This window comes from Dunckerocampus dactyliophorus, chromosome 1 (genome assembly GCF_027744805.1).
Source record: "Dunckerocampus dactyliophorus isolate RoL2022-P2 chromosome 1, RoL_Ddac_1.1, whole genome shotgun sequence".
Taxonomy (NCBI): domain Eukaryota; kingdom Metazoa; phylum Chordata; class Actinopteri; order Syngnathiformes; family Syngnathidae; genus Dunckerocampus; species Dunckerocampus dactyliophorus.
The window spans coordinates 30,599,486-30,625,516 of record NC_072819.1 but is presented as its reverse complement, the minus strand read 5'-3'; the positions used below and the strand labels follow the sequence as shown (position 1 = coordinate 30,625,516).

The window sequence follows — 26,031 nt, the reverse complement described above, 5'->3', positions numbered from 1 at the left end:
CACCAGTGAACGAATAATGGGTTTCACTGTGAAGCGCTGTGGGTACCTTGTAAGAGGCCGTATATAAATCCAATGTATTATCATTTACAGGTTATAAGCTATTATTTGTTGACTAATATGTCAAATATTAGTTATATTCTTGACAGTTATTGTGTGCGGGACAGGGACAATTTGCCAAATAGCAGTTTTATTTTCTATAATATTTGTTTTCTCGTTTTTATGAGAGGTGGTTGAATAAATTGAATTAAGAATGTGCGTGAGGTACATTTGTAACGCAAGCCATGCATTACGCCAGCATAATTTGTTATAATAGTTAATAGGGATGCTCCGATCGATCGGCCACCGATCAGTATCGGACAATTTACGTAAAAAACACGTTATTGGCATATGCCGACAAATGCCTTTCAAAGCCGATCATAAAAAAACGATCACCTGTGGCTTGTAATATTGTAGCCTGCAGCCTCAGAGAACCCTATTTGCAGTGTAGTGCATGCCCCCCCAGTATTGCCGTGAGAATTAAAAGTAGTCTGTAAACGTCAATGGCTGCAGTTTGCCAAAGTCTACGCCAATCGATGCCGAATGTCTGATCGCTCTCCTAGCAAACCTATTGCCGTTGGACTTATCTGGCATCTTTGTTTACATGCTTTGCCTAGCTGTCACTCATCCTTAAATTGGCAGCAGCTAGCTAGCTTGCTAGAGTTATTCACTTAGCTTCTGGTCTTTGGACTCCAAATGTGACTTTTCACCAAAGTGACATTGTGTTTTTAAATTAAACAAGCAATGCCATTAGTTCGGAGCTTGTTTTTGTCCCATGGGGAAGCTACAAGTGGATATTGCGTTCATGGGGTACGTACTACCTTTTCCAAGTGTCACTGAACTTTACTCTCTTGTTGCCATTATACTAATTATGTCTTGTCCTCAAAGCACTATTTACGTGTTGTTTTTTATGAACATAATGTGTCCAGCCTTATGATGGTGATACTATCACAGGGGTCTCCTCGCTCGCAAGCTGATTTTGAGTAGCTCACCAAAGGGTCAAAGAATATTTGCTTCAACTCTTTTTTATTATAACTGTTGAATTCAGACTTTATGCCTTTATATAACGACAAATGACCACACAATATCGAAGGCAATGGCCACACTGTTTGTGTGGAGATCTGCTTGGTAAATAAAGTAGTGTACAATTTAAATGCTGCCAGTCAAATAAAACACAAGTAGCTCAGAGCTCTAATAGTGCTGAAAGTTGGAGACCCCTGGAACTTGGCCACTGGATTTATGCTGTTTTAAGTGAAGCAGGACTATTTCTATTTAACAATAGATATTTATTTGCATTATTTTATTCTCTTAATTTTGTTCTCTTGAACTAAAAAATAAATTATCCAACAATTTTTTCCCCATGTATTTGTATTACTCCAAAAAAATGCATCAAATGGTTTTGTGTTTGTGTCAAATGTTACAAAAATAGTTTCACACAAATAAAGGCAAAAACAAAAATCAGCTCAAAATTTAATTTTTTTTTTAATAATTACGGTACCTACTTGCCAGTGGCCCTTGGAATTGTCTAATTTGCCCCCCTATACGACACCCCTGGCCAATAGCACTAATCATAAATAAATAGAAAAATGTACAGTTAATTCATGTGATCGGTATCAGTATTGGTTGATTTACTTATGGATAATCGGTATCGGATTCGGCAGCACAAAACCCTGATTGGAGCATCCCTAATAGTGACTGTTTTATCTTAATAATATTTACAGGGGTTAACATGTATGGCAGATAAGATGTCACAACAAACATTTTCTGTGCAGCTATTAAAAGTTTGATCCTGGAATGGATGAATTAAATTTTCATGGATTCCTGTAACAAAACATTTCTAAATGGGAACAAATTTAAGCATATTGTGCTCAGCTTGTTTAGTCTGACGTAAACTGGACTATTAAGAAAACTGCTTGTCGGACTAAAATGTAACAATTTCTTGCCGAATGTATAAAATTGGTGGGTCTGTTATGCAATAGCGCCACTAACACCGCAGAGGTGGACAAACTTTAGCCAATAAATTAATCCATTCCCTGAAATGTATACTAGGACAATGCAATTTGTCCAAATAAATATCATAGCGGATCTATGCCCTGGTGTGCTATCTCACCTCTCTGCGATGCTGCGATGAGCTCGAGACACAGACGTCTCAATGTCGATGGGGTGGTAACGCAAGCCTCTCAGCTCCAACGTCTCATCCAGGGAGCCCACTACAAACAAGGCATCATGACGATCTGCAGCAGAAAAGCAAACGTTATTAGTTATTAGTTTATTACTTATTAAATTATTAGTTATTTAAAAAAAAAAGCATGCCCTATTATTTAAAAATACCGTCTGACCTCCACTAGCATCCAGTAACTCAGTCCTTTTGATAAAGCCCAGGTAGCCTGTTCGGGCCCATAGAGTGTTGGGCTCCCCAAAGCTGAGACATGTGTTGAAGTGGTCAGCCTGCAGGCTCTCTTCTCCATAGATGGTGTAGTAGCCACTTGCACTGTGAGGACTGTTCACCCAGATCTGCACACAAAAACAAACTTTGTTTACAGTCACAAAGTCAGTCTAATTCGTACGTTTTGTGCCAAAGAGATGAGCTTATGTAATTCTATCCCATTCTCTGTGCACTTACCTCTCCAAGATGAGAGTCTCCCAGTGGACCTCTGGTCTCTGGGTTGACGATTATGACCCTTACTCCCGGTAGGATCTTTAAATAGAACATATTGGACATAAAGAGTTTAACTTCTGGGTCTGTCACGACACATTAACTTTGCATAAATCCATCAATAATCAATACTCACAGTGCCTGATTCCATGAGCGGAAGACTTTGTGGCGCTCCCCGTTCTACAAGCCTCACCCTGAGTGATGAAGACATTGTTTACACTGTTGTCACCATTAAAAAACGTCCAGTCTTACCTGTCATGACGCAAAGACTTCATGTCTACATAGACGGTAGAGGGGTCTGGTCCAGCTGTGCCCTGTGACACAGCCAGGAATGTGAGAAGATTTTCAAAAACTTGCATCAATAGATACAAAATATCCCATAAAAGTTAAACTATTAGCACAATTAAAGAGCACGTGGGTGTGCAATGATGATGCCAACCTGCATACAAATAGCCAGGTTGACCCTAGAGCCAAAGGCGGTGCTGACTGCTCGAGACGACAGGCCAAGATCTTTGAAAAGCTTGGAGAAGGACTGTGTGAGCGAAAGTCGAGGCCGCTCTTCAGCTATCACCACGCAGCTCCGCACGCAAGACAGATTCAGACCACGCGCCTACACACACACACACACACACACACACACACACACAATTGTGAAATTGTCTTTGACAAAGACACACTCAGTTTTATCAGAAATGACTATCAGTAGCTTTTAAACTTAAAACATTACATAAGGACGTTAAATAGGAACAATTGAGATAGAAGAATTGTTGGGGTGACTATAATTTGGTGCATAAAAGCAAATAAGATGTAGCACATAAGTGATTCTTTGCAGAAGTCTGTCCAGACAAGATTATTTTATGCAGTCTAGCAAACTCATGTTTCATAACAGAGACACAGATGACAACTGTTTGCATACTGTTGTTACCTTCAGCATCTCCGTCTGGGTCCCAAGGCCCTTGGTGCAAAGCTCCATTACAGAGTAGGAGCAGAATGTGTCTCTGATCTTGTACTGACTGAGTGTGCTCAGCCACAGAGGAAGCGAGCTCTCCAGCTCCAGGGGAGGGATGAGGATGGACTGGTGACCTGAGTAAACACTGACGCGCAAACACGCTCAATATAGCAACAATGACACAGCTTGTTCTGATCAGTGTGTTGTTTTTTTTGTTTTTTTTTTTTAGATACCTGGAGAGGCACCACAGGACAAAACCCAGGCCACAGTATGGGTCCAGGCAGATGGCTATTTGACGTGAGGAGTAGAGTTCACACTGCAGCTTGATGGAGCGGCACAGAGTGCTGACTGCAGCGTGAGACATCTGACGAAAAATGCACCACAACGTCTTACAACACTGATCATCATCAACACAAATGCACAAACTTTTGTGACATACAATGAAAAATACAAGAGCTCTTCATATTGTTGTATTAATATCGCTCTGATTGTGTCAATCACAACCGCATATCATATTTGTAAAAACATTCTTGTAGGCTCTCATGAGATTGTGCAGGTGTACCTACAACTGTGGTTAGTGTGAGTCTACTGTATATTTTGTCACTCTAATGTGTCATTGATCTTAATTGTGTGCCAATATGTACCTTAACTCCAGTTAACATGCCTGTGGTAGACACACTGAAGTCCAGGTAAGCCAACATCTCAGCTGTAGGGGGTTTATATATCTGTGGAGGACGCTTTCTGGGGAGATCATCTGAGAGAGAAAAAGGGAAAAAACATACTGTATTTAAATATTTGTAAAATTTCATCTTAACAGTGTTGCATTTTTGTTGACTGTAAAGGCTTTGTAGTCAATACGGCGTCCATCTTGACGGCATCTTGAGCCTGTTATGCTCTTCTCTAGTGGGGTGAGCGTGTGACATTCAATTCTCTGCCAAAACACTAAGGGCAGTGTTTTCCTGGGAGTGAACAAACATAACTCTCACTGACTAGCTGCTCAGCTTCCTGTGTAGTACTAGCAGTGGTGTGCAGTCAGGGCCAGCAAAGTCTTCTCTGCTGGTCTAACCTCTACCAGAAGCACTGCATACAGCACTACATTTAGATCTTAAATTATAATTATATTAATTTATTCCCAACAGTCTATTATATTCATTTAGTAGTGTGTTTCTTGGCTGCACTGCTTACAGTAGTGTATGTGTATGTTATATTTTTTGTCCAATCCGATTTCAGCTTCTATGTGTTGCCATCTCAATGTAATCTGCCCATTGCCTTCAGAATCAGGATTTCTGGCCCCTGTCACATACACACTATTAGGCAGTTTTTTAGCCAGATCTGATTCGCCTCTCTGGGCCAGCTTGCAGACCCCCACTTCTGATTGGCTGATCAGAGCAAATGGCAGGCCACCAGTCCTGATTGGTTGATTCGAGCAAAACTTTTCAACAAGTTAAATTAGGATCACAATGGCTGACAGAGGAGGAGAAATTGACATCTATGGCGAGTATTTGTATTTTATTTAAAAGTTATAGGTTTTTGTCATGTTATTAGATAAATTGATAAATTAAAAAGATAAATTAAATTCTGAACTGGGCCATGTAGTGTAGAGCCTAGGTTCCCAAAGTAGGGTACGTGTACCCCCAGGGGTACGCCAATTGTCACAGGGGGTAAGTGAATAAAAATGAAAAACAATTAGTGCCAAACAATCACAATTACGAGTGCACCTGAACGCCTCACAGCACAGAGCTCACAGTCACAGCAGAAAGAAGGAAAGAGACAGAGCATGTCGTTCTTCATTGCTCTGTGTGAATTATATGAATAGTAAGTAAGTTTGATGATATTCTGCGCAGTAAGACTTTAATCTTGACGATTGTAGGGATTCCCTCGAAAATGAGGCGTATCGCTGGATGTGTGTATTTTTGTATTTTGGATACTGCTTATCATCTTAAACTTTCCTTTTCAATTTGGTATCAAATTAAATGCAGATCATAGCGATTGCAGGTGGACAAAAGTGAAGCTCAAGTTCAACTCATTCAAACGCAAGGATCCCAACATCCGGCTGAAATAAAAGATATGTAGGACCAATACTTATCTATTTATCAGTGCTCATGTAAAACTTTTATCAAAATTGACCATAGAAAATACAAACTTTTAAACCAGAATTACTTACTATAAAATTAACCAACCAATTAATCAGGTTCAATATTTCAAGTTAATGAAGATTCAAAAAAGTGCAGGAATAGTGGGTACATGGCTTCAAGTCAAATGTCTGAAGGGGTACGCAATTGTGAAAAGTTTGGGAACCACTGCTGTAGAGGTTTGGCATTGTCTTAACTTTATCACCACGCCATTCTGTTTACACTCATTATATTTGGCTGAGGGCCGTGGAGTTTGTATGTTCTGTGCGTGCGTGGGTTTTCCAAAAACATGCATGTTAGGTTAATTGGCGACTCTAAATTGTCCATAGGTATGAATGTGAGTGTGAATGGTTGTTTGTCTATATGTGCCCTGCCATTGGCTGCCGACTAGTCCAGGGTGTACCCCGCCTCTTGCCCAAAGTCAGCTGGGATAGGCTCCAGCATAACCCTGCGACCCTAATTAGGATAAACGGCACAGAAAATGGATGGATGGATGGATATTTGGCTGAGCATCAACTTTACAAGCATATGAAAATTAGTTGTTTGCAAAAATCTAAGTCAGGCGTATCGGTGACACTGTATTTGAAGATAAAGGGTTAAGAGGTTGTGTCTTGCTTCATTAACCTCATACGTAGAAGAGAGTCGTGTTGACAATGGTCACTATATTTAGTGAGCAGGGGTGCGCGTTCAAAGTCAAAGACGGGACGTGTTTCTTGCGTCATGCATTTACAGTATTTGGTAATGAAATACAAGCAATCAATAAAGGCGAAGTATACGCTGCACGAGCAGGCAGGAGTGGTTCTCCACCTCCGTACCGCTGTGCAATGCAGGTCTGAAAGCTTTAAAAATTTCCACAATGCAACCCAAAGATAACCAGCTATAGAGACAAGAAGACCGAACTTGGACATAATCCTCCCTCACCTCACAATCTCACCAATTTGAAAAAGTTGATAAGACAAAAGCAGTGAGCTGGCATTGTTCAACTACATGATGGAACTATTAATGCATTTCAGCCAATAAGGAGCTTACATACCTGATACGTACTGTACAATGTAGAGTTTGTTTTTTTAAGTGGCTGAATGGTGCATTGGGTAACAACATCGGCATTTGGCACAGGGGATTGTGGTTTGAATCTAAGGTAAATGGCTACCTAGGAGCTGGAACGATTCTTTTTGAAACAAGAGTCATTTTTATTGTACAAGCGAAGGCTGAGGATTTTAAAATGGTGCATTTGTAGAGGGTTTGGAGGGAGAGGGGGAGGAGCCATCCAGTGTCTCTTACACCAGCACTGTGGTGCTGGAGCATAACAAAGCGGTAAGCTTGCAACCTTTACAGCAAAATGTTAGATTTTCTGTACATGCAGCAAGTGAGATGTGCCATTAGGCAGTGATTCTCAACTGGTGGGGTGGGACCCAAAAGGGTTTGAACTTATTTAGTGCAATTTTGATATTGATTTTTACTTTATGCTTTATTTGCATGCATGCAGTTATCATGTTTCTCATTATCTCCTTCATAAAATGCCTTAATAACTTCAGCTAAAATGCATTTTGGACATGTAATTATGTGAATTGATGTATAAAAAGATGATTTAGGTGATTTAAAAAAAAGTAATACATTTGATTTGTTTGACTAAAAGTGGGTCGTGACTTAATGACCAATGGAAAATGCTGGTCCCAGGTTGAGACTTTGACATCTCTGTCATTAAAGACACCTATTGGCCAGAAAGGGTATTGTACATAAAGTTTTTGCAAGGTGAACAAGCTTAAATAAAGTCGAGCACCTGTATCAATGATGGTGGGCCATGTTTTGATATTGACGCTGGCTGCAGCTTCCCTGGACTTGAGGATCCGCATAAGAGGCTGAGTGGTGAGGATGCAAGCTGCCTTGCTCACCTGGATCATAAACATTCAGAAGTGGATTCAGAGTGTTCAATCAGCATGATTTCACAAATTATAATAGAAAGAGAGGTCTTGAGGTCATTTGGTTCTCATTGACTAACGTGTAAAGTTCAAATGTGACTGATACAGACCTGATAAAAATCTTAAGACCAGTTGAAAAATTTCTAGAATTTGCATTTTGCACATTTGGATCTTAATGAGGTTTTAAGTAGAGCTACAATATGCAAAAACAAGAAGGGGGAGTGAGACAAAAAGCACTTTGAAAAAGTAATTTATTGAAAACAAACTGAAATAGGCTGTTTATCAGCTGATCAAAAGGTTTTAAGACCATCACTAAAAATATAATTAAAAAAAAACAAAACCAAAAAAATTCTCAGTAGGATTCAGTAATGAGTAGCTCCACCGTTCTTGTTAATCACCTCAAAAATTGCTTTGGGCATGCTTGATGCGAGTGTTTCCAGGAGGCTAGTGGGAACATTGCTCCAAGTGGTGAAGATGGCTTCACGAAGGGCATCAACTGTCTGGAACTGATGGCCATTTTTATAAACTTCCCTTCCCATCCATCCCCAAATGTTCTCTATGGGATTTAAATGAGGGTAACATGCAGGATGGTCCAAAAGAGTGATGTTATTTTCCCTGAAGAAGTCCTTGGTCAAGCGAGCATTGTGAGCTACAGCGCTGTCATTTTGAAAAACCCAGCTGTTACCACACAGACGAGGTCCCTCAGTCATGAGGGATGCCTGCTGCAACATCTGCACGTAAGCAACCGCCGTTTGACAACCCTGCTCCACCTGAAACTCCAGTGTCGCGCTGAATGAAAAAGCACCCCAGATCATGATGGACCCCCCTCCACTGTGCCGGGTAGAAAACATCTCGGGTGGGATCCCCTTGTCATGCCAGTAATGTTAGAAGCCATCTGGACCATCAAGGTAAAAATTTTTCTCATGAAACTTTTTTCCACCTTTCAATGTCCCATGTTTGATGCTCCCCGGCAAAGTCTCAACAGGCAGTTTTGTGGCGTTGAAGGAGATGAGGTCTTTGAATTTGTTTTTTTAAACCCTATTCCCGCAGATGCCGTCTGATGGTTATTGCGCTGAAGTCGGCACCAGTAAGGGCCTTAATTTGGGTCGAAGACGCCTTGTGTCTTGATGGACAGACCATCCGATCCTCCGGCTCAGCGCAGGTGTGATTTTTTTGGGTCTACCACTTGACTTTTTTGTTCCATAATGCTCAAGATCTTTCCAAAAAATTTTAATGACTGTCTTACTGCATCCAACCTCAGCAGCATTGGCATTCGCGAGGCCTTGCTTATGCAGCTCCACAATCCAACCACGTTCAAAAAGAGAAAGCTTCTTAGCTTTAGCCATCAGGAGGGCATGACAGTATGAATGCCTGACAAAAAATGAACATTTTGAGCAGATTTTGGCTCTTATAGCCTGTGGTCTTAAACTTTTGATCAAGTGATAAACAACCTATTTCTTTTTTTGTTTGTTTGTTTAAATTACAAGTTCCAAATGTTATTTTGTCTCACTCCCCCTTCTTGCTTTTGCATATTGTAGCTCTACTTAAAACCTCATTCGGATCCAAATGTGCAAAATGCAAATTTTAGCAATTTTTCAACTGATCTTGAGATTTTGATCAGGTGTGTATGCCTGTTATTAGAAAGGTGATGAATAATTTTGGACATGAACATTTTTGATAAAATATAAAAATAATAAAACTAACAATAGTTAATTAATATCTTATAACAACAGTATGCCATTTGCCATTTCCAGCTGAAAGATACTCATTCGCCAAATAAAAAGTTTGGGCTTCACTATATGTTTAGGCATTATGCTTGTGCATACTCACGTCAATTATCATACGGACAGTGGGGAGAGTGGCAGCCAGGTTCTGTGGGTGGGGGGGCCGCACAGTCACAGGGATGACGCCAGCATAAAGACAGCCATAGAAGGCAGCTATGAGGTCAATCCCTGCGGAGGAAGGAGATAGAACAGAAAGCTTCTTTCCTAAACTATTCTTCAATTTGTATTGGAGAACTGATGATAAAAAAGGCAGAGTGGATGTTTGTGTGCATCTACCTGGGGGATAAAGCAGCACCACATTGTCTCCTGTGTTGAGGCCTCCTCGCTCCATGAGGGTGGCTGTTATTTTCTCTGCTCTTTTGTGTAGCTGAGCACATGTAGCTGTGCACACAGCCACCCCCTGCAGCAGAAATACAGGAAGCACAGTCAATGTCTATCTGCCAAAACGGACCAGTATATATGCATTCATCCATTTTTCCATGCTACAGACGAGTTTCTTAAATGGATAGGATGAGTATGCGTGTGTACTCTACCTTTGCATTCAAAAGCACATAAAGAACATGGTCCGGGTCCGTCTGCGCTCTCCACTGGAGTGCTTCAGATAAGAATTGGTGCTGCAAAGGCGACAAAATGACTCTTACAGAGCTGCATTGTTTCTAAATGAAAGCCCATTTAAAAGACAACACATATATAATCTTGCCTGAAATAAAATATCAAATATACAATGTCCAACAGTCTTAGTCTTAGTGGTCATTTCAAACTGACTTGATGTTAAAGGGATAGTTCAGATTTTTTGACATGATGTTGGATGACATCCCCATCAGCAACAGTGACATACCACCCCCCCACCCCAATTGGTCCTGTGAGTGAGTCCGGTTCTGATCGGAGATCCGTGATGACGAACGTAGTGGGTTGGAGTCACTGTTGTAGTACACTGCTGATGGGGATGTCATACAACTTCATGTCAAAAAATCCAAACTATCCCTTTAAATGGACATCTATCACTGATATTCTGTGTTTTTTGTTTAGTGACCTATCGCTCGGACACATGCAAGCACACAAGGGGAATGTGGCTGTGTCCAGAGAGGGCTGTTATGCCAGGTCATGCTGGGACCATCTGCACCTGCTAGGAAGCCATACAGGCTTTTCACAGAGTCAACTTTAGAGGGACGCTAAAGCAAGAACAGGAAAATACATTAATGCAAAGGCACTAACTGATCATTACACAGCTCAGTGAAACCAAACAAGAATAGATTCAGCCACATAGTTGACTATATACGCAACAATCACAGCTCAGTACCATCCACCCTTTGTCAGACACATTATCAGGGAACAGAGAGTGAGGGTCATGCAGACATGGCTGCACAGACCTCTTGTCAAAGCCATGCTATACCCACACACACACAGGAGCGGATACAACGAGCAGAGGTGCACACCAAAACAGTCCTTTGTAGTTATTATAGTCTACATTACATTATTATATGGTTGTCTTTTAGTTATTTAAATGTGAATACACCACAAGGTATATTGCATTTTGTGAATGTGAAGAAGCTCACTTAGAGTGGATGAAAAAAGTGGTGTGTGTTTGGTGTATTGGGAAAGCTATTGAGCTGCTGGCCAGCTACTGTTTGAAAAAGGTAGCTGACAAAGACGACACTATGTAACTTTATTTTAAGCATATTACTGTACATTACATTGTCTGTGTATGTGTGTGGAGTGTGTACCCCTGCTGGCTTAAGAGCCGGCCCAGAGAGCTATCTCTGAGCTCCGGGCCAAGCTGCTCATGGGGCCTTAAAGAAGTCATAGCTGCAAACACACATTTGACTGACAGAAGAAGCAGCAGAAGCGAAGGAGAGGCCCAACTAGAACCTTACCATCATTGTAGGCCACATATAGAGCTATATGTAAACCCAAATGGAATAAAAGGCAGAATAATAAGAGTTTTTGAGTAAGACAAGCATGAAATGTCCCCGGCATGCTGCATGACAGTGCAACATTTGTTAGTTGTGTCACTTTCATACGAGCTGCATTTTAATATACTGTAGATCTTACAATGTGTGGCAACCTTGCCATAGATATTAACATCAACGCAGAATGGTCTGCTGTACCTTTCTAATCAGATCCTGGTCCTCCACTACACCCAGTTCTCTACCTGTGGCCTGGGCGATTCGTTTCCCTGCCACGAGGTTGCCCACCAGCATAGAAGCTGGACCAACGTCCACTAAACAGATAATACACATACAGCCATTTTAATCAAAAGCACAAACCACAAAACAATAAAAAACTTGCCGGTTTCATTTAATTCTAAAAAACTCACCAGGCTGTTTCTGCCGTGGTTTGGGCATGTTGGTAACACAGGTGTGTGGGCACATGAGGATATTGCAGGGGTGCAGGTTTCCCTCCAGAAAGTTCTGCTTGGTTTCGCAGATGTGGATACCTCCAAGGGGTGTCTTTGGGAGAGTGTTGGCTGGAACCAGGGCAAGGCAGTACAGGCCAACCTGGTGGATACTGTCAATTGCCTACAAGGACAATATGCATCATGTCATACAAGAATGCCACATAAAAGGGTCACTTTTACATAGAAAAAGTTGAATAGCATCACCAAACATATACCTGCAAAACTCGACTCATCCACTGAAAGCTGTCCTCCTCGCTGGCATCAGGCCGCTGCTCTGCCACAATCACGATCCTCTCGTCATAAAACACAGTCACTGAGAACACTGCGATTCTGGACAAAGACCAACAAAGGGATATAAAAAAAAAAGACATTCCAGATAATAACACCCAAAATGCACACCAATAAATAATACTGTGAACACATAGGCACAGAGCAGTCAAGAAGGCAGGCAGTGGTTCACCTTCCCCTGTAAACAGTTTTGACAGGCTCCACTGCAAGAGCAGTCGCCACCAGGTCGTCAGCGTTGTGGCGTCGCCTGCTCACCATCAGCAGCCCCTCGATCTTCCCCACAACAAATACCAAGCTGCCCTGTGAAAGACACATGAGGCACATCTCAGCACCTTGTTTTATTTACTGAATGTAAACATACTAATGCTTTATTTTTGTGTAAGTGTCCCTTACTGGTCCGACAAATCCTAGCAGACCAGTACGGGTAAAGGGAACTTCTCCTAATGGTGCTCCAGACTGGTTAACAGGGATCACCTAAAGAAGGAAAAAAAAACCTTAAAGAAAGTACCGTATGCACTTGTGGGAACAAAAGATTCAAAGAAGAGATCAAGATGGTGAAGATGCATTTGTAAGTCATCCCCATAAGTGGGCATATCGCTGTAATTAGTGAGGTAACGCTGAAAGAAACATCCTCTACTGTTAGCCATTATGGAGGAGTATTGAGCTATCAAGTAACTTAAAGTTGGGGGGTTTTGACGGACCTCAAATGTGTTTTTGGTGACACCAGGAAGGCCGTAGTACATGGTGCCTCCTGCTCGAGAGCTGATCACAATCTCTCCTATCTCATCAGTTTTGCACAGCTGAGGAGAGCCGTCTGGTTTCACGATGCACATGAGAGCTGAAATACACATTAAGGTCAGAACATTGACATAGTGTATTATGATGCTGGAAGGAGTTACAACGTGTGGCAGCATCTATGGCTAACCTCCAGGCATGATATGGCCCACATCTTGAACAGTTAGAGCCGAATTCTTGTCCTCCGTGTTAACTCGGATTACACCATGGCTCAGCCCGCCCATGGACAGAATGGCCCTGGCTGGCAGAGGAGCTCCTCGTGCACCAGGCCTGCAGCGAGGGGCAAAGGAAGAAGTGCTAGCATGAAATGGGCTGGACAGGAAGGCAGCAGAAAGGTCACATTATGCTGTGGTCTGTAAACACTCCACTAAATCATGACATTTGTTTGTGAAAACAGAAGTATCTGTCTTTGTTCCTCTGTCTACTTCCTGTACCGTACTCCTAATAAACTAAGGTGGTTTAACTGAAAAAAACAGCACCTTCTAAGACTTACTAAATGTATAACACTTAGTATGATGTGGAAATGTTTAGCTTGAAATTGCCTCCTGGTGTGACTACACCTATTGTACCTGCGTATGGCCACCGTCAAGGCCTCAGGAGAAGTGGCACAAGGACAGATAACCTCAGGCTTTAGACCGTGAGACTGGAACACATTCAGGAAGGCATCACATGATGACACAGACCCTAAGAGGGCAAAAGGAGGGTAATGTAATGAACAACAAAGTAATGAACAACAAAAAACAAGCATGAAGTATGCAGTTCCACATGTTATAGAAGTCAATTAAAAAAAGGATGTTACTCACATGGGTTTGCTCCATCAGCTACTATAAGCATCCGTATGGAGGACAGGTTGGTGTCTCTCTGCTCTTTGTGGGCCATCATTGCCCAGTGAAGGTCACGGCACTTGACCAAGGCCACACGAGCTGTAGGATGACAAGAGGACAGGAAAGATATCACATTTTACAGACACATATTAAAGGCAATCATGAAAAGAACATAGATTAACTTAAACCTTTGTGGATATGGACTCTCTGCACCCAGGACATCGGACAGGCTTTCATGACGGCGTATGGCACAGTGATGGTGTGAATTCTATTCATGACACTCTGTGAGGAACAAACAGGTGTTGTCAATACACAGTTGGCTGTTAAGTGGTATATGGAGGTGGGGGCAATTATCTCACCGTTAAGACACCATGCCACAAGCCCATATCCTTCTTACAGTCCAGCACATTAACCAGCGTCTCCCCTGGCACGAAAAGCAGGAACACATTAGCAAATGAGAACGCGATACACAAGAATAAGAAGAGATGTGAAGCACTGACCTTCACAATAGTTACAGGCCTGAGTCAGGGCTTGACAGTGAGTCAGCATGGAGATCTTGGATACAGCGACTCCCATCACTGTCCCTTCCTTACTCGCTTTGTACTTTAGCGGACAATTGACAAATGAAGAGCTCAATCATTATATTTCACACAAAATTACAGAGCACGTTTTTGAGATCAGTCAGTAATGACAAGTACCTCAATGTAGACGGTGTCTGTATTTGCGGTGGGAATATGAGGCTGCCAGTCTTTGGACGGTTTGGTCAGGTACTTGGTGTCTGTCACCACCCATTTCATTCTTGGCCATCCTGGTTACGATGAAAGTATTTCAGCTGACATAATTAAAAAGTTCTCTTAGAAAAGACATTATGCCTTGCTCAAACAAAGTTTAGTTTGCAGCCTCAGCTCCTACTGTACAAGCAGAGACTACGAGACCATCCAATCACACCTTAAAGCCCCAAACATTACACTGTATAGTTCCTTTAATGAGGCCATCTAATGGGCCCCCAGAGAAGTATATCCAGCAGAATTAGCGATGGACTATCGGGGCTCGCTGACCTTTGAACTGGATGATCTCTCCATTTGGTGTCTTGGGCAGACCTTTGAGACAGACCTCACTGGTCAGTGCCAGACTTACGCCACAGCTGCCCAACAGAAAGCCGATCTGCTGACTGCCTGCATCCTTTGAGAGACACAGGGGTCAAGAAATTTATGACATGCTGGAATTGACTCGCGCAATTACAAATCACACATGCACTAATAAAAGTCAATATAATGGACCATGATAACCTGTACACAGCCATAGATTGTGGTCACTGGGAGCACATAAATTCTGGATCATAAACCGCTACTTTTTTCCCCTCACACTTTCAACCCTATGGCTTAAACAATGATGCGGCTAATTTATGTCTAAATCAATTACAGTTCCCGTGATGCTTAGAGTGATTCAAGAAGTAGTTAATTGTAGTAAAGTGGACACTAACATCACGTTTTGAAGTCTTATGGAGCGATCGTCTTTTGGTCTGACAAATCTTAAGTGAGTTTGATCAAGTGTAGAATTACTACAGCTTCTGCTTGGACTGGTAGGACCGTGGCAGCTGTTGAATTCCAATGAAAAACACGTCTTACGTCTCAGTCATCGGAGACAACAAGTGACGCTGGGACCCCGGAGTGTAAGTAGGATTGCAATGTCTGTAGTGTGTTTTTCTGTGCAAATATACCTTGTTACAATTTGGACACCTACATCTTATAGACAAGAGCGGCCTATAAATGTAAAAAAAAAAAAAAAAAATCTTTGTCATTGCAGTGTAAGAAGGAGAGGTTCCGCAGGTCCTTCATACCGACCGCTGTCAGGCTCTACAACACCTGCACCACCGGAACCATGTTGTAGTCACTATGTATTCTTTACTTGCGTATCTTGCTTGCTGCTGTAACAAGTGAATTTCCCTGCTGTGGGAATAATAAAGTACTATACATACATACATACATACATACATACATACATACATACATACATACATTTGGTGGGTGTGGCTTTTAATCAGATCTGTTCAATAGCCTGGAATTTACGGTACAAGTTTTTTTGCAAATTAAATTATCACTACAGTACTACAGGGTCAGATATACTAGTCTTGCTTTCATCAAATGCTCTTTTAGTAAGATAATGTATAATCTTGACCACCACAGATGATTTACTTTACATGAGTGACATCCTTACCTGTCTCGACAGAGGCACCTCAATAGGCACTGGGATTACCTCAGCCAACAAACATCCATAGAACGCTACCCAAAACATTCCAGGGTCACTGTTTGGGTAAACCAATGCCACCTAAAATACAACGGATAATTCATTTCAACATTGTGTACATCACATGTGCACACTCCATGATTGACATGCAATTACTCGATCGCCAGGTTGTAGCACAGGTTCTGTCTTTGTGCCAAGTTTATTGAGCAGCGTGTAGGCCAGTTTCAGACTTCGACTCCACAGTTTTCCTGTGAGAAGGAAAATTCAATAAATTGTTTCTTATTTTTGCACAGGAGTGGTCAAAGTGCTTTGGAAGGTCAAGTATTGCTCACCATATGTGAGGGTGTAGAGGGGTTTGCCTGTGATATCCAGAGCTGTGAGGGCAGGACTCTTGGCTTGGGTGGCGCCCCAGCGGGCCAGGGCTGCTTGAAGGGCAGGCGGCCAGTTACTAACAACACCAAGGGGCTCCCCCTTCACCGGGATGATTTGACGCCCCTCAGGCTTTGGGGTGTTGGGGTCTGGCTGGGGAACTGGAGGAAACCAAGATTTCAATTAAAGAGTATGGATGTCATCTGTTATAATGAATGCATATTCACCTTCTACTATTTCTTCAGAGTCATCAAGGAAGAATTCACTGAGTGGTGGTCTTTTAGGCCGCTTGAGTGTGTTTAGCAGCTGCTGAATTTTAGTGGACACTCTGCTGTTGACAGGCACACCTGGGCAAACACCAAGGACAACAACCATCACAAACAAATTAAACACTTCTGTAAATGCAAATCTAACACAAATCTCTGTAGTACCACACACTCACAGAGGCAGATTCTTAAGCACAGGCTCATAGTCAGGATCATAATCAGGAGCAGAAAAGATTTGAAAGGAGAGTTTGCTACTTCGACAGACACAGGCTGGAAGAATTTAAGGGAAATTGAACATAGGAGGTTCTCTAAGTCTAAACCTAAGTCACTGAGACACACATGGAGACTGACAGGCTGGAAAGCAAGCTAACAGGAGCCTCTTCAGCATCTCTCCCCATCCAAGGTTTTGATTTATATTACCTTTTCTCTTTCCTTTTTTAATGAAAGGCAAGACACGGATGCATTAATGGACCCAAAAGAAAGAACACAAAATATCTTTGATTAGCGGCATTCAAATCATAACAACATGACGGTGTTGATGATTTTTATGGACACTTTAATGATTAAACACACACTAAGACTGTCATCACCCCCAATATTGTTGAAAGGAGGTTTAATGCAGAACAGAACTATGTCACTCAACTGCAATGATTAGAACCTAAACACCCAATAACCAAGTTTGAAATATTTCTAGATTTGGAGTGAAAGGTGATTCGTTTTTTCTATACAGACACACTGACCTTAGACCCCCTAGATATGACCGTCACGTGTGTGCGTGTGTGTACCGTCAGCAGTATCCAGCATGCTAGAGCGGCTCTGCCCACGACTCATGCCCCTAACAGCAGGAGGAAGGTCCACCCTCGAACCTCTGTCTTGAGGAGTAGAGGATGTCACATCTGGAGGTACACTGCTTTCTAATGGACAGAAATGGACAAAAGGTTTTTAGGTGGACCATAAACATAAAGCATAACTTGATCTAATGTATTAATTTGTGCTTTTTTAATAAATTTACCTATGCGGGTGTGGGCTAGTATGTCAGTCAAGACGGAAGCAGCAGGCTGGGGCTGAGGCTGGCTCTTGGGCTCTCCATGGGAGAGGGTTGAGGATGCTGACGACGATGTGGAGGAGCTTTGGACGGAACGATTAATCCAGTAATCGGGGCTCTGCAAGCCCTGAGCTAGCGCCGCACTGAGGGCAGCCTTTCTGCGCAGTGAGCCCTCATCCTCTGATGCAGAAGATGTGTCTGGTGGAAAGACAAAATATAATTTGAAGTCTGTCTCCACGAACAATGGTCAACTGGAGAGTTAACCAGTTAGGCACCAGAGTTTTTTTCAGTTTTGACTAGGGATGACCGATAATATCGGCCCAGTGATATCATCGGCCTGATATTGGCATAAAAATGTAATATCGGTATCGGGATTTTTTTCTATAATGAAAGCCAATAATGAACATAATGCTGTATACAGGTCTATGGGGCTCCTGTATTTGCCGGCGCACATCAGCACATCATTTTGGCCTGGAATTACTGTGTACATGCAATTTGTAATGTGGCGTGGAAACAATTACAGAATGCTGCTGCACAGTGGCGGAGCTACAGCCACTACACTGGCCATATAAACATTTCAGGTATCAACTTATTGCCACCCCTATGTGAGTAAATGGTCTCACCTTGGCCACCCCAATGAAAAATTTCTGAGAGTGGTAGGCCAACGTGAAAATTATGATATTTGATTTTTGTCCCTGGACTTTTTGATGATCAAAACAAATGTAAACGGCTACTCTGTTTACTTTTAAACAAATGTCATAGCCTAAGCCTAATCGCAAGTATTTCTCAGATGTTTTACAATGTTGTACAATGTTGTTTACAGCCACGTTGAGAAGCTAATTGCTAAATTTACTCATCTAATGTGAATATTATGATGTCAGATCCCCGTCTCCACTATACCGGCTCATCCAAATGTCTGATCCCCTTGTGATACTCTTCCTCATCTCTCAAGCAAACCCAGCCATCATCATCGTCATTTACAGCGGGATCTTGAACACCTCTGCTACCTGCACCACCATTATTACTGCTATTACATAGATACTGTAGATATAAAGTATCTAGCTATCTATCTATTATGCCTGTGAATATTCTCATTCATACAGGTCACTGTATTCCCAGGTCATATCTATCGTTTAGCAGTGTATTTTTTGCCAAAGAGTCAAAGGTACCGCGTACGCCGCTATTTCCGTGTTTTTTTACATTCCCACGACCCCCCTCACTATTAGCCGTGTTTAGCTGCCGCATGCACAAGGGGTTTCAAAGTCTATACAATTATAAACTTTGCATAGAAACGCCAACAAATGTTGCTCAGATTGAAGTTACAGGTGTCCGCCATCGCCTGTTGTGAAGTATTAACTACATGAGGCACCACATTTGCAGAAATGGCTTGTTAAATTCAACAATGTTGCTTGTCGCAATTGTACGACTTTGGCACTATAAGGGTTAACTAAAAGAGATACTGAGAGATTCCAGATTTTTAGGAATGATTTTTACCTGGAGGTGTGCAAGCATCACTGGGAGACTGGACAAAGGCTGAGCGTCTCTTGGTTGGCATAGGCAGCGCCATCTTTTCCTCTTTGTGTTTGGCCAGCGCCGCCTGCACAGCTTCTGTGTGAATGTCTACACAAATAAAGACAACAAGACAATTGAGTGAAATAAAACACTAATAGGCATATGATTTGTTAATTGTTGTTTTTTTGGGTTCTCCATGCAAACAGTGTATGTACCTGATCTGTAGCGCTCATCTCTGGCCCCTCCACTGCGGTGTGCACGGTGGTGTCTGGAGACTGAAGATGTAGAGGGGCCTGGGGCCTCAGGACTCGGGGTGGGGTCGCCACTGTGGCCCGGGGAAAGCTGCACATCTGGCAAAGTCATATCCACATCTATAAAATAAAATACTGACTTAACAACATAAACATTACAAAAAACAAATATGCCTTAATAAGAGCATAATGGCATAAATAGTACATGATAAGCCAAGGCAGTCTCAAAACTTCTGAAAATGACATTCAAAAATATACTTGTGTTAACAGACAAAATGGATCTATGGTACCGTAGTTTTCCTTTGGGAGAGAGCCTTGGAAGCTAAGCGCTTGGGGAGGCAATAATGATGGAATCATGGGTGATGGCTGTATAAATGGGATGTGGTGTCTGGTGCCTACCAAAAAAGGGCTTCTTTGGGGTATTTCATATTGAATTTATCAAATGTTGTCCTTTTTTTTACACTGAAAGGCTAAGAGAATACTAATGATTTTATATGTGCAATTTTACTAGTGACCACTAGAGTGCCCCAGATTGTAAGAAATTGTGAAAATGTTGGACAAAGCCCATCAGCAAGTAACGTTACTTAAGCAGAACTAGATAACACATCAAAGTTGATGATTGTACTCTCTTATGTGTCAGCCAGACGTTTTTAATGACAGAACTGTACAGCGGAGAACGTGAGGTGTAATTACAAGTGAATCAAACATTAATAGCAGCTTACTGGGCAAATGAGGGATGTAGGAGGCCAGCAGTTTGGCTCTTTTCTTCTCAAAACCTTTCTGTGTGATGTCACCTAGGAGAGAGGACAGCGACACCACACTGTTACATTTATTACAACTGCAGCACAAACATCAGCCAAATAAGCATACACATCCACCACACGCAACACAATGCAACCCCACTCTTTCCCGAACACACTGCTGCTGTAGCTAATATATCTAGCAGGGTTGAGTCACTCATAATAATATTAATCCTCTTTACACTAAATCTACTGAACACCACATGCTGGGGGGGGGCTCAGAACATTTAGTACTTAGTGAAGAAGATAACACCATTGTTTGGCTTTATATTAGCGCCAGTGAATAAACATGAGGCACGCACCAAAACCTCCTTCAGGCTATGAAACCTAAATATGATTACGATAATTGCAGATAACTGTGCCTAGCAAAGAACAGTGACCAAAGCAAAGGTTTTCATGCACAGTTGTGATAGTGAGCAGAGAAAATTCACATGGAACCCTTTACCCTTCAGCCCACCCCCTCCACAACCAGTTTGTCAGACAACAGAGAGGGTACAAAGTCCACTAGGCAAATACAGACCCCCGAATGGAGAGCTTGCTTGTGCAGCAATGTGGGACACACCCCTATCCTGTTACCTTACATACATATTATACTCCTCTTGTACACAGAAACAATACCCCGGTGCAATCACCCTCACTCAGGCTATTATTCCCCTTCCCCAGTTTCCACTGATAACACCATGTCAAGTTCAATGGGCCAGAAGACTGCTTAGTCTCAATCCACTGACACCTCCTTAGACACTGACTGGTGACAACAAGTGGACCCTGGTCCGACCTACTGGGGTAAAGGAGGAAAAGGCAAAAAAAAAATAAAAAAATCAAAGATAAGGAAGGGGTGAAAGAAGATATGGGCGATGGTGATTTTTGGGGGTAAGGCGCAGTTGTCAAACACATGGTGAGAGTCACTGCTTGAACGGAGAGAAACATTTCCTGGTGTGTGTGTGTGTGTGTGTGTGTGTGTGTGTGTGTGTGTGTGTGTGTGTGTGTGTGTATGACAAAACAATGGAAAGAAGAGGAAAGACTGGGGTGTGTGCAAAGTTCAACAGCAAAGACAGAAATGACACAAGGCAAAGGGGCATATGTGCCTCAAGCAAAGCCGTAACAGAGGCAATGTCGCCCATGTATACAGGTAATCACACAAGGACCGAAGTGTGAATTTTAACACTTGACAATCACTTTTTCCACTTCTTCACTTCTTCTTGTGTTGAAAGCTATGGTCGCTGACCGACAAGTATGTCACACCATACGCAAGCGTTGACATCACCATGCATTGAATTATTTGATTGTGGGATGCCATGTTTAGCATGTGCTGTGAAAGAGCACTTTGCTGGGTTCTGTGTAAAAGGCACAGACAGACACATGCTGGCTCTATTGTTACAGCCCTAACATGGCAATGTTGTGGGATCATCATATAAAAATGGCTACTGATACTGTGTGTAGCAACTTTAAAACATTCAAACACTTAAGGTCATTATGCACTAATGTGTGGTGTTTGCCTGGAAAATAAGCAAAACTTATAAAAACACGTTTCTGCCAAATACACTTACTTTTGTGCACTTCTTTCAGGAAGCTTCTGTAAAACTCATAGACATGTGCATCTCCAGGGAAAATCAGAGAGTTCTATAGAGTAGGAGTTTGCGATGGAGAGTTTAGTGTATTAAAAAAAAAAAGTTTTGGGACCTGGCTTTACTGTGCACACAAGACTCCTTTTGTATTTCTTTGTTTGTCCTTGTCTTAGACAAGCCACACACTCTTTATGCCAAGGAGCCATTCAGGAGGAAACACATACATTACACAAACATAGCAAACTGCAAATGTATATTAGTAGACTGGCACATCATTGTAGTCAGGAGAGACAGAGTTCTGTCAGTCCCAGTTCTGGTGCCAAAGTGGGAGGGGAGGGTGTACAGGTTGGTCGATGGTAAGCAGACAGATGACAGCCTGCGATAGACGTGGGGTAAAACAACACCGGCACTGGTACGAAGGCACTGACTGTGGTCAGCAGTGTGCGCAGACACAGTAAAGGGCTCTGGGTTCAAAGAGTGACTCAGGCAGCTGCTTCTAAAAGAGGGGAAAAGCTGGACATTTGGAGTGAAAGAATGTGGAGCTTGGAGGGTGAACACAACAGTACAGCGACTGTGTGCATGTGTGTAATCTGAGGTTAGAGGACCGGATATGAGTGTTACCCCACCCTGTGTGTGCGTGCTGCCAAAATCGTCTCTTTGCGACAGAGGAATGTGCTGATTGGAGAACACTATACTAAACAGAAAGACAACTGGCGTAATGCTCCTTTGAGGTGTGTTAAGTCAAACTGTGTACATACACAGGTGGTGCAGGTGAAGAAGGAGTGCTAATGAATAAAGATATTAAACGCTGACTGAGGACTTCCCTGTCAGATATGTGTCAGTCTTGCACTGTTTGTGTATTTTGTTGTTTAGGTTATGCATGATGTCTAAGGGTGGACTCACACTAGACACACTTCACACCTAAAGTCCAGCATGTTTGGCGAGCTGGGGTGCACGGCACAACTGCATGCACGTGTATGCAATGTAGCCGAGTCATAGAATGACTGTAATGCAATAATTTATCACTAGTTCCTAAAATGACCCCCATGTTTCATAATAGAAATCAATAGGAATAGTTAAAATAATCCAAAAGACAAAACCCACGGCATGTCCATTCACTCATGACGACATTCATGTGTCTAATAAAGATGTGTGAGTTCATTATTGCAATCTCTTTTGCAATTATTTGCACAGTAGTATTTCCACAGTAGAAATACTACGACTCAAAATAATCCACACAATACAGGTGGTCCTCAGGTTACAGCATTTCAAGTTTCAGCATTTCGTGGTTACATACATGCTGCCATAAATTAATTAAAAACTTCATTTTGGTCCGTGAACACAGGACTCGCTCGAGAAGTAGTTTCAGCACACGCTGCGGATTTAAACACACTGCACGCTGCAACTATACAGTGTATTCCTCGTCATGGCCGCTGCAGATGAATACAGTGTATGCCTCATTAAAAGCTCCACAGAGTGAATAACATGGCTTATTAATTCACTTTTTGCACTTCATTATGTCTCCCAAGAGTAAGGAAGGCACTTTTGGTGGAAATATACCACAGAAAAGAAAGGAAAGCAACAGAAAAATCCACCAATAATGGGAGCACTTTCGGTCTTAAACATTCGACTATGACGACCATCCTTAAGGATAAAGATCGTATCCTTCATCATGTTAAATGAACCACTCTTATGACAGCCACAGTAACAGCTAAGTGCAGTGGTTTTATTATTGTACTGCCTCTTCTACTTCCTCCTCCCAAAAAGTCACACACTAAAGGTAAGGGGTTGTTATGTTGTTTTTATTTTATTACTGTTTCATTTCATTCTTGTATTTGATCTTTTTATTACTGTTTTTTATATGTCCTTCATGTGTGTGTACAGTGTGAGTGACAGAAGAGTTAATTTAGGTATAAGACACGACTTATACCAAAACACGACTTACATCACAACTAGGAACGGAACTCGTACTAGGGGTGGGGGAAGTAATCGATTCTTAGATGCATCGCGATGCGGACATTGACGATTAATCAATTCATAAATGTAATCGATGCTGACAGAAAAAAAAAAACTGAACAAAAACAGGCCGCCCGGACAGTTTATGGTGGTGCACCAGGTGTAAGACGCTACCAAAATGGCTTAGCGTAAACACTGACCCATACCCGCTGGATTTAAAGCCAGTGTCTGGAAGCACTTTGGCTTTCACGTGTTGAAGGTAAAAATGAGCTGGACAAGAGCCAGACAATATGCAAGCTTTGCCACACAAGCTTAAAATATTTTGGGAACGCGACAAATATGAGAAACCACATAGCACGTTTCCACCCGAACCACGAGGAAAAACAGCCAGCTGAAGTTGCTGCCAACCAGAAAACCATCGAGCAGGTGATAACTAATTTTCCACCCATCTCAGGAAAGGCGAAGCGAATCACAAAGTCCATCGCAACTTTTATTGCAAAGGATTTGCGACCACATTCAATTGTTGAGAAGCACGGCTTTCGAGCTTAGGTGCGCACATTGGAACACAGATGCAACGTCCCATCGCAACGTAATTCCACTGACATTGCAATTACTTTTCCTGCTGGTTCTGTGCAATGGGAAATATGTTGGTAGATGTAACCTATTAAAAGATAAGGCAAGTAAGTTAATCTGAAAAATAATGTTTATTTTAATTGTGGATCATTACAAATATGCTTTGTTTTAAAAGCACAGTGAGTAAAAAGAAATTCCATATAGAAAACACCAAAAAATTATGCATGAAAAAACGGAAACTATTGATCACAAAAAAAGATGCATCTAGATGCATCTATTATCGTTTTATCATCTCCTCGCAGGCCTCTGAATCATAATCGCATCGAATCGTGAGGTGGCCAGAGAGCCCCACCCCTAACCCGTACATAACCAAAGGACCATTTGTATAGAAGTGACGGCGCAAGTAACTGACTAAAGTACTGTACAAATACCCAGTGTGAGCACAAGCCAGCAGAGGCCAGGAGAGGGAAGGAGAGTTGCAGCCAAATCCAGCCCGGTATGACTGTCCTAGTGTACGCCCTGAAACACTAAATTCCTGGTGTTTAAATAAGCAGTCATCTTCCACCAGCCACGCAGGCTTTGAAAGTTGAGCACAAGCTTCATAAAAGTTGTGACCCTGTGTGTCCTCCTTTCAACTCCTCTTGCTGAACTTTGACCTTGAGACAAATCAGAAAGAGGGATGACCACCCTCACAGATGACAGTCCAGGGTCACAGAGAGGTAAAAACATGCACAAATTCCACTTCCAACCATGCCAAAATATGCACATTAGGTGGAGTAAAAGTGGTCCTCCAATTTTACTCCATTATTGACCGATAATCCTCTGTTCAATAAGTGACTGCGGTATCTGTCGCAATTGAAATGCACCAAAGAGTGGTACAGATAAGCTATTGTGGTAAAAATTTGACAATGTGTTGTCAAATTATATACCTATTTTCTGTGGCATATGCGAACATATTCAATCAAAACAACACCAGGACTGCTGAAGTCAAATATTCAAATTAGTTGGGATTAGACAGCATCGTTAGTAGCAGCTGGACATGTCATTTTGTGAAGTGTCCCGAAAGATATTTCTACTAAAACCTTCATGAAGTGAGTACCCGTCATCTATCAAGACAATTATTACTGTAAACAACAAGAAGAATCTAGTGCACACAACAGCAGCCTCTGCAATCCTGACACAGAAATCTTTATGGAACATGACTTTGATGAAGAGTTCTGCTGCATACATCCATCAGAGAAACGCCTCTTGAGCGGGGCCTTCATCAAGGGCAGCCAGAGATGAATGAGGACATTTTTTGACTGTGAATCAAAAAACTATTCCAACGGTGCTAAAATAGAGGTCATAAACCTTAAGAGGAAGACAATGAGCAAAAGAAGTTGAAGGGCAGAAGTGGTCCAAGAGGGAAAAATCCATCAGATGCAACTAAAAGTTTGCAGGCCATCATGCCGCAAAAGGTGAGAAAGTGTTGTGGAATGTTTTTAAATGACATTTGCGGTGCCCCCTGTGGTATGCGCTCACAATGGTTTGGAAGACATACTAGCTAACAATTTCCCACAAGACTGACTATTTGTCCAAGTTCCACCCATGCCCTCCCACTCAAAGGCGTGCACCAAATTGAAATGGGATTCTTGACAGTTCAAGTCAAATGCAACTTTTGTGGTCC

At 42.1% G+C, this 26,031-nt stretch overlaps 1 protein-coding gene across 4 annotated transcripts in view; it reads right to left on the bottom strand.

The window, feature by feature from the left end:
• The window catches only part of dip2ba (disco-interacting protein 2 homolog Ba), a 55,165-nt gene that overhangs the window by 2,165 nt on the left and 26,969 nt on the right, over positions 1–26,031 (bottom strand). The window contains exons 2-38 of one of the 4 annotated variants that reach the window (XM_054772255.1): positions 20,194–20,265; positions 19,436–19,591; positions 19,203–19,328; positions 17,676–17,906; positions 17,449–17,577; positions 17,084–17,095; positions 16,625–16,744; positions 16,361–16,558; positions 16,185–16,276; positions 15,999–16,109; positions 14,840–14,963; positions 14,480–14,589; positions 14,282–14,384; positions 14,141–14,205; positions 13,970–14,063; positions 13,761–13,880; positions 13,527–13,641; positions 13,088–13,227; positions 12,864–13,000; positions 12,556–12,636; positions 12,335–12,462; positions 12,090–12,204; positions 11,794–11,995; positions 11,585–11,697; positions 10,010–10,090; positions 9,753–9,876; positions 9,523–9,644; positions 7,554–7,665; positions 4,286–4,395; positions 3,875–4,005; positions 3,618–3,786; positions 3,132–3,302; positions 2,945–3,006; positions 2,829–2,886; positions 2,660–2,734; positions 2,376–2,550; positions 2,147–2,270 (exon numbers count right to left, since the gene is read on the bottom strand). In XM_054772255.1, the coding sequence (XP_054628230.1) occupies positions 2,147–2,270; positions 2,376–2,550; positions 2,660–2,734; positions 2,829–2,886; positions 2,945–3,006; positions 3,132–3,302; positions 3,618–3,786; positions 3,875–4,005; positions 4,286–4,395; positions 7,554–7,665; positions 9,523–9,644; positions 9,753–9,876; positions 10,010–10,090; positions 11,585–11,697; positions 11,794–11,995; positions 12,090–12,204; positions 12,335–12,462; positions 12,556–12,636; positions 12,864–13,000; positions 13,088–13,227; positions 13,527–13,641; positions 13,761–13,880; positions 13,970–14,063; positions 14,141–14,205; positions 14,282–14,384; positions 14,480–14,589; positions 14,840–14,963; positions 15,999–16,109; positions 16,185–16,276; positions 16,361–16,558; positions 16,625–16,744; positions 17,084–17,095; positions 17,449–17,577; positions 17,676–17,906; positions 19,203–19,328; positions 19,436–19,591; positions 20,194–20,265 (4,408 nt within the window). Of the gene's footprint in view, positions 1–2,146; positions 2,271–2,375; positions 2,551–2,659; positions 2,735–2,828; positions 2,887–2,944; positions 3,007–3,131; positions 3,303–3,617; positions 3,787–3,872; positions 4,006–4,285; positions 4,396–7,553; positions 7,666–9,522; positions 9,645–9,752; positions 9,877–10,009; positions 10,091–11,584; positions 11,698–11,793; positions 11,996–12,089; positions 12,205–12,334; positions 12,463–12,555; positions 12,637–12,863; positions 13,001–13,087; positions 13,228–13,526; positions 13,642–13,760; positions 13,881–13,969; positions 14,064–14,140; positions 14,206–14,281; positions 14,385–14,479; positions 14,590–14,839; positions 14,964–15,998; positions 16,110–16,184; positions 16,277–16,360; positions 16,559–16,624; positions 16,745–17,083; positions 17,096–17,448; positions 17,578–17,675; positions 17,907–19,202; positions 19,329–19,435; positions 19,592–20,193; positions 20,266–26,031 lie in introns of those variants that run through there. The other 3 variants (XM_054772284.1, XM_054772264.1, XM_054772274.1) reach the window with 3 other exon arrangements.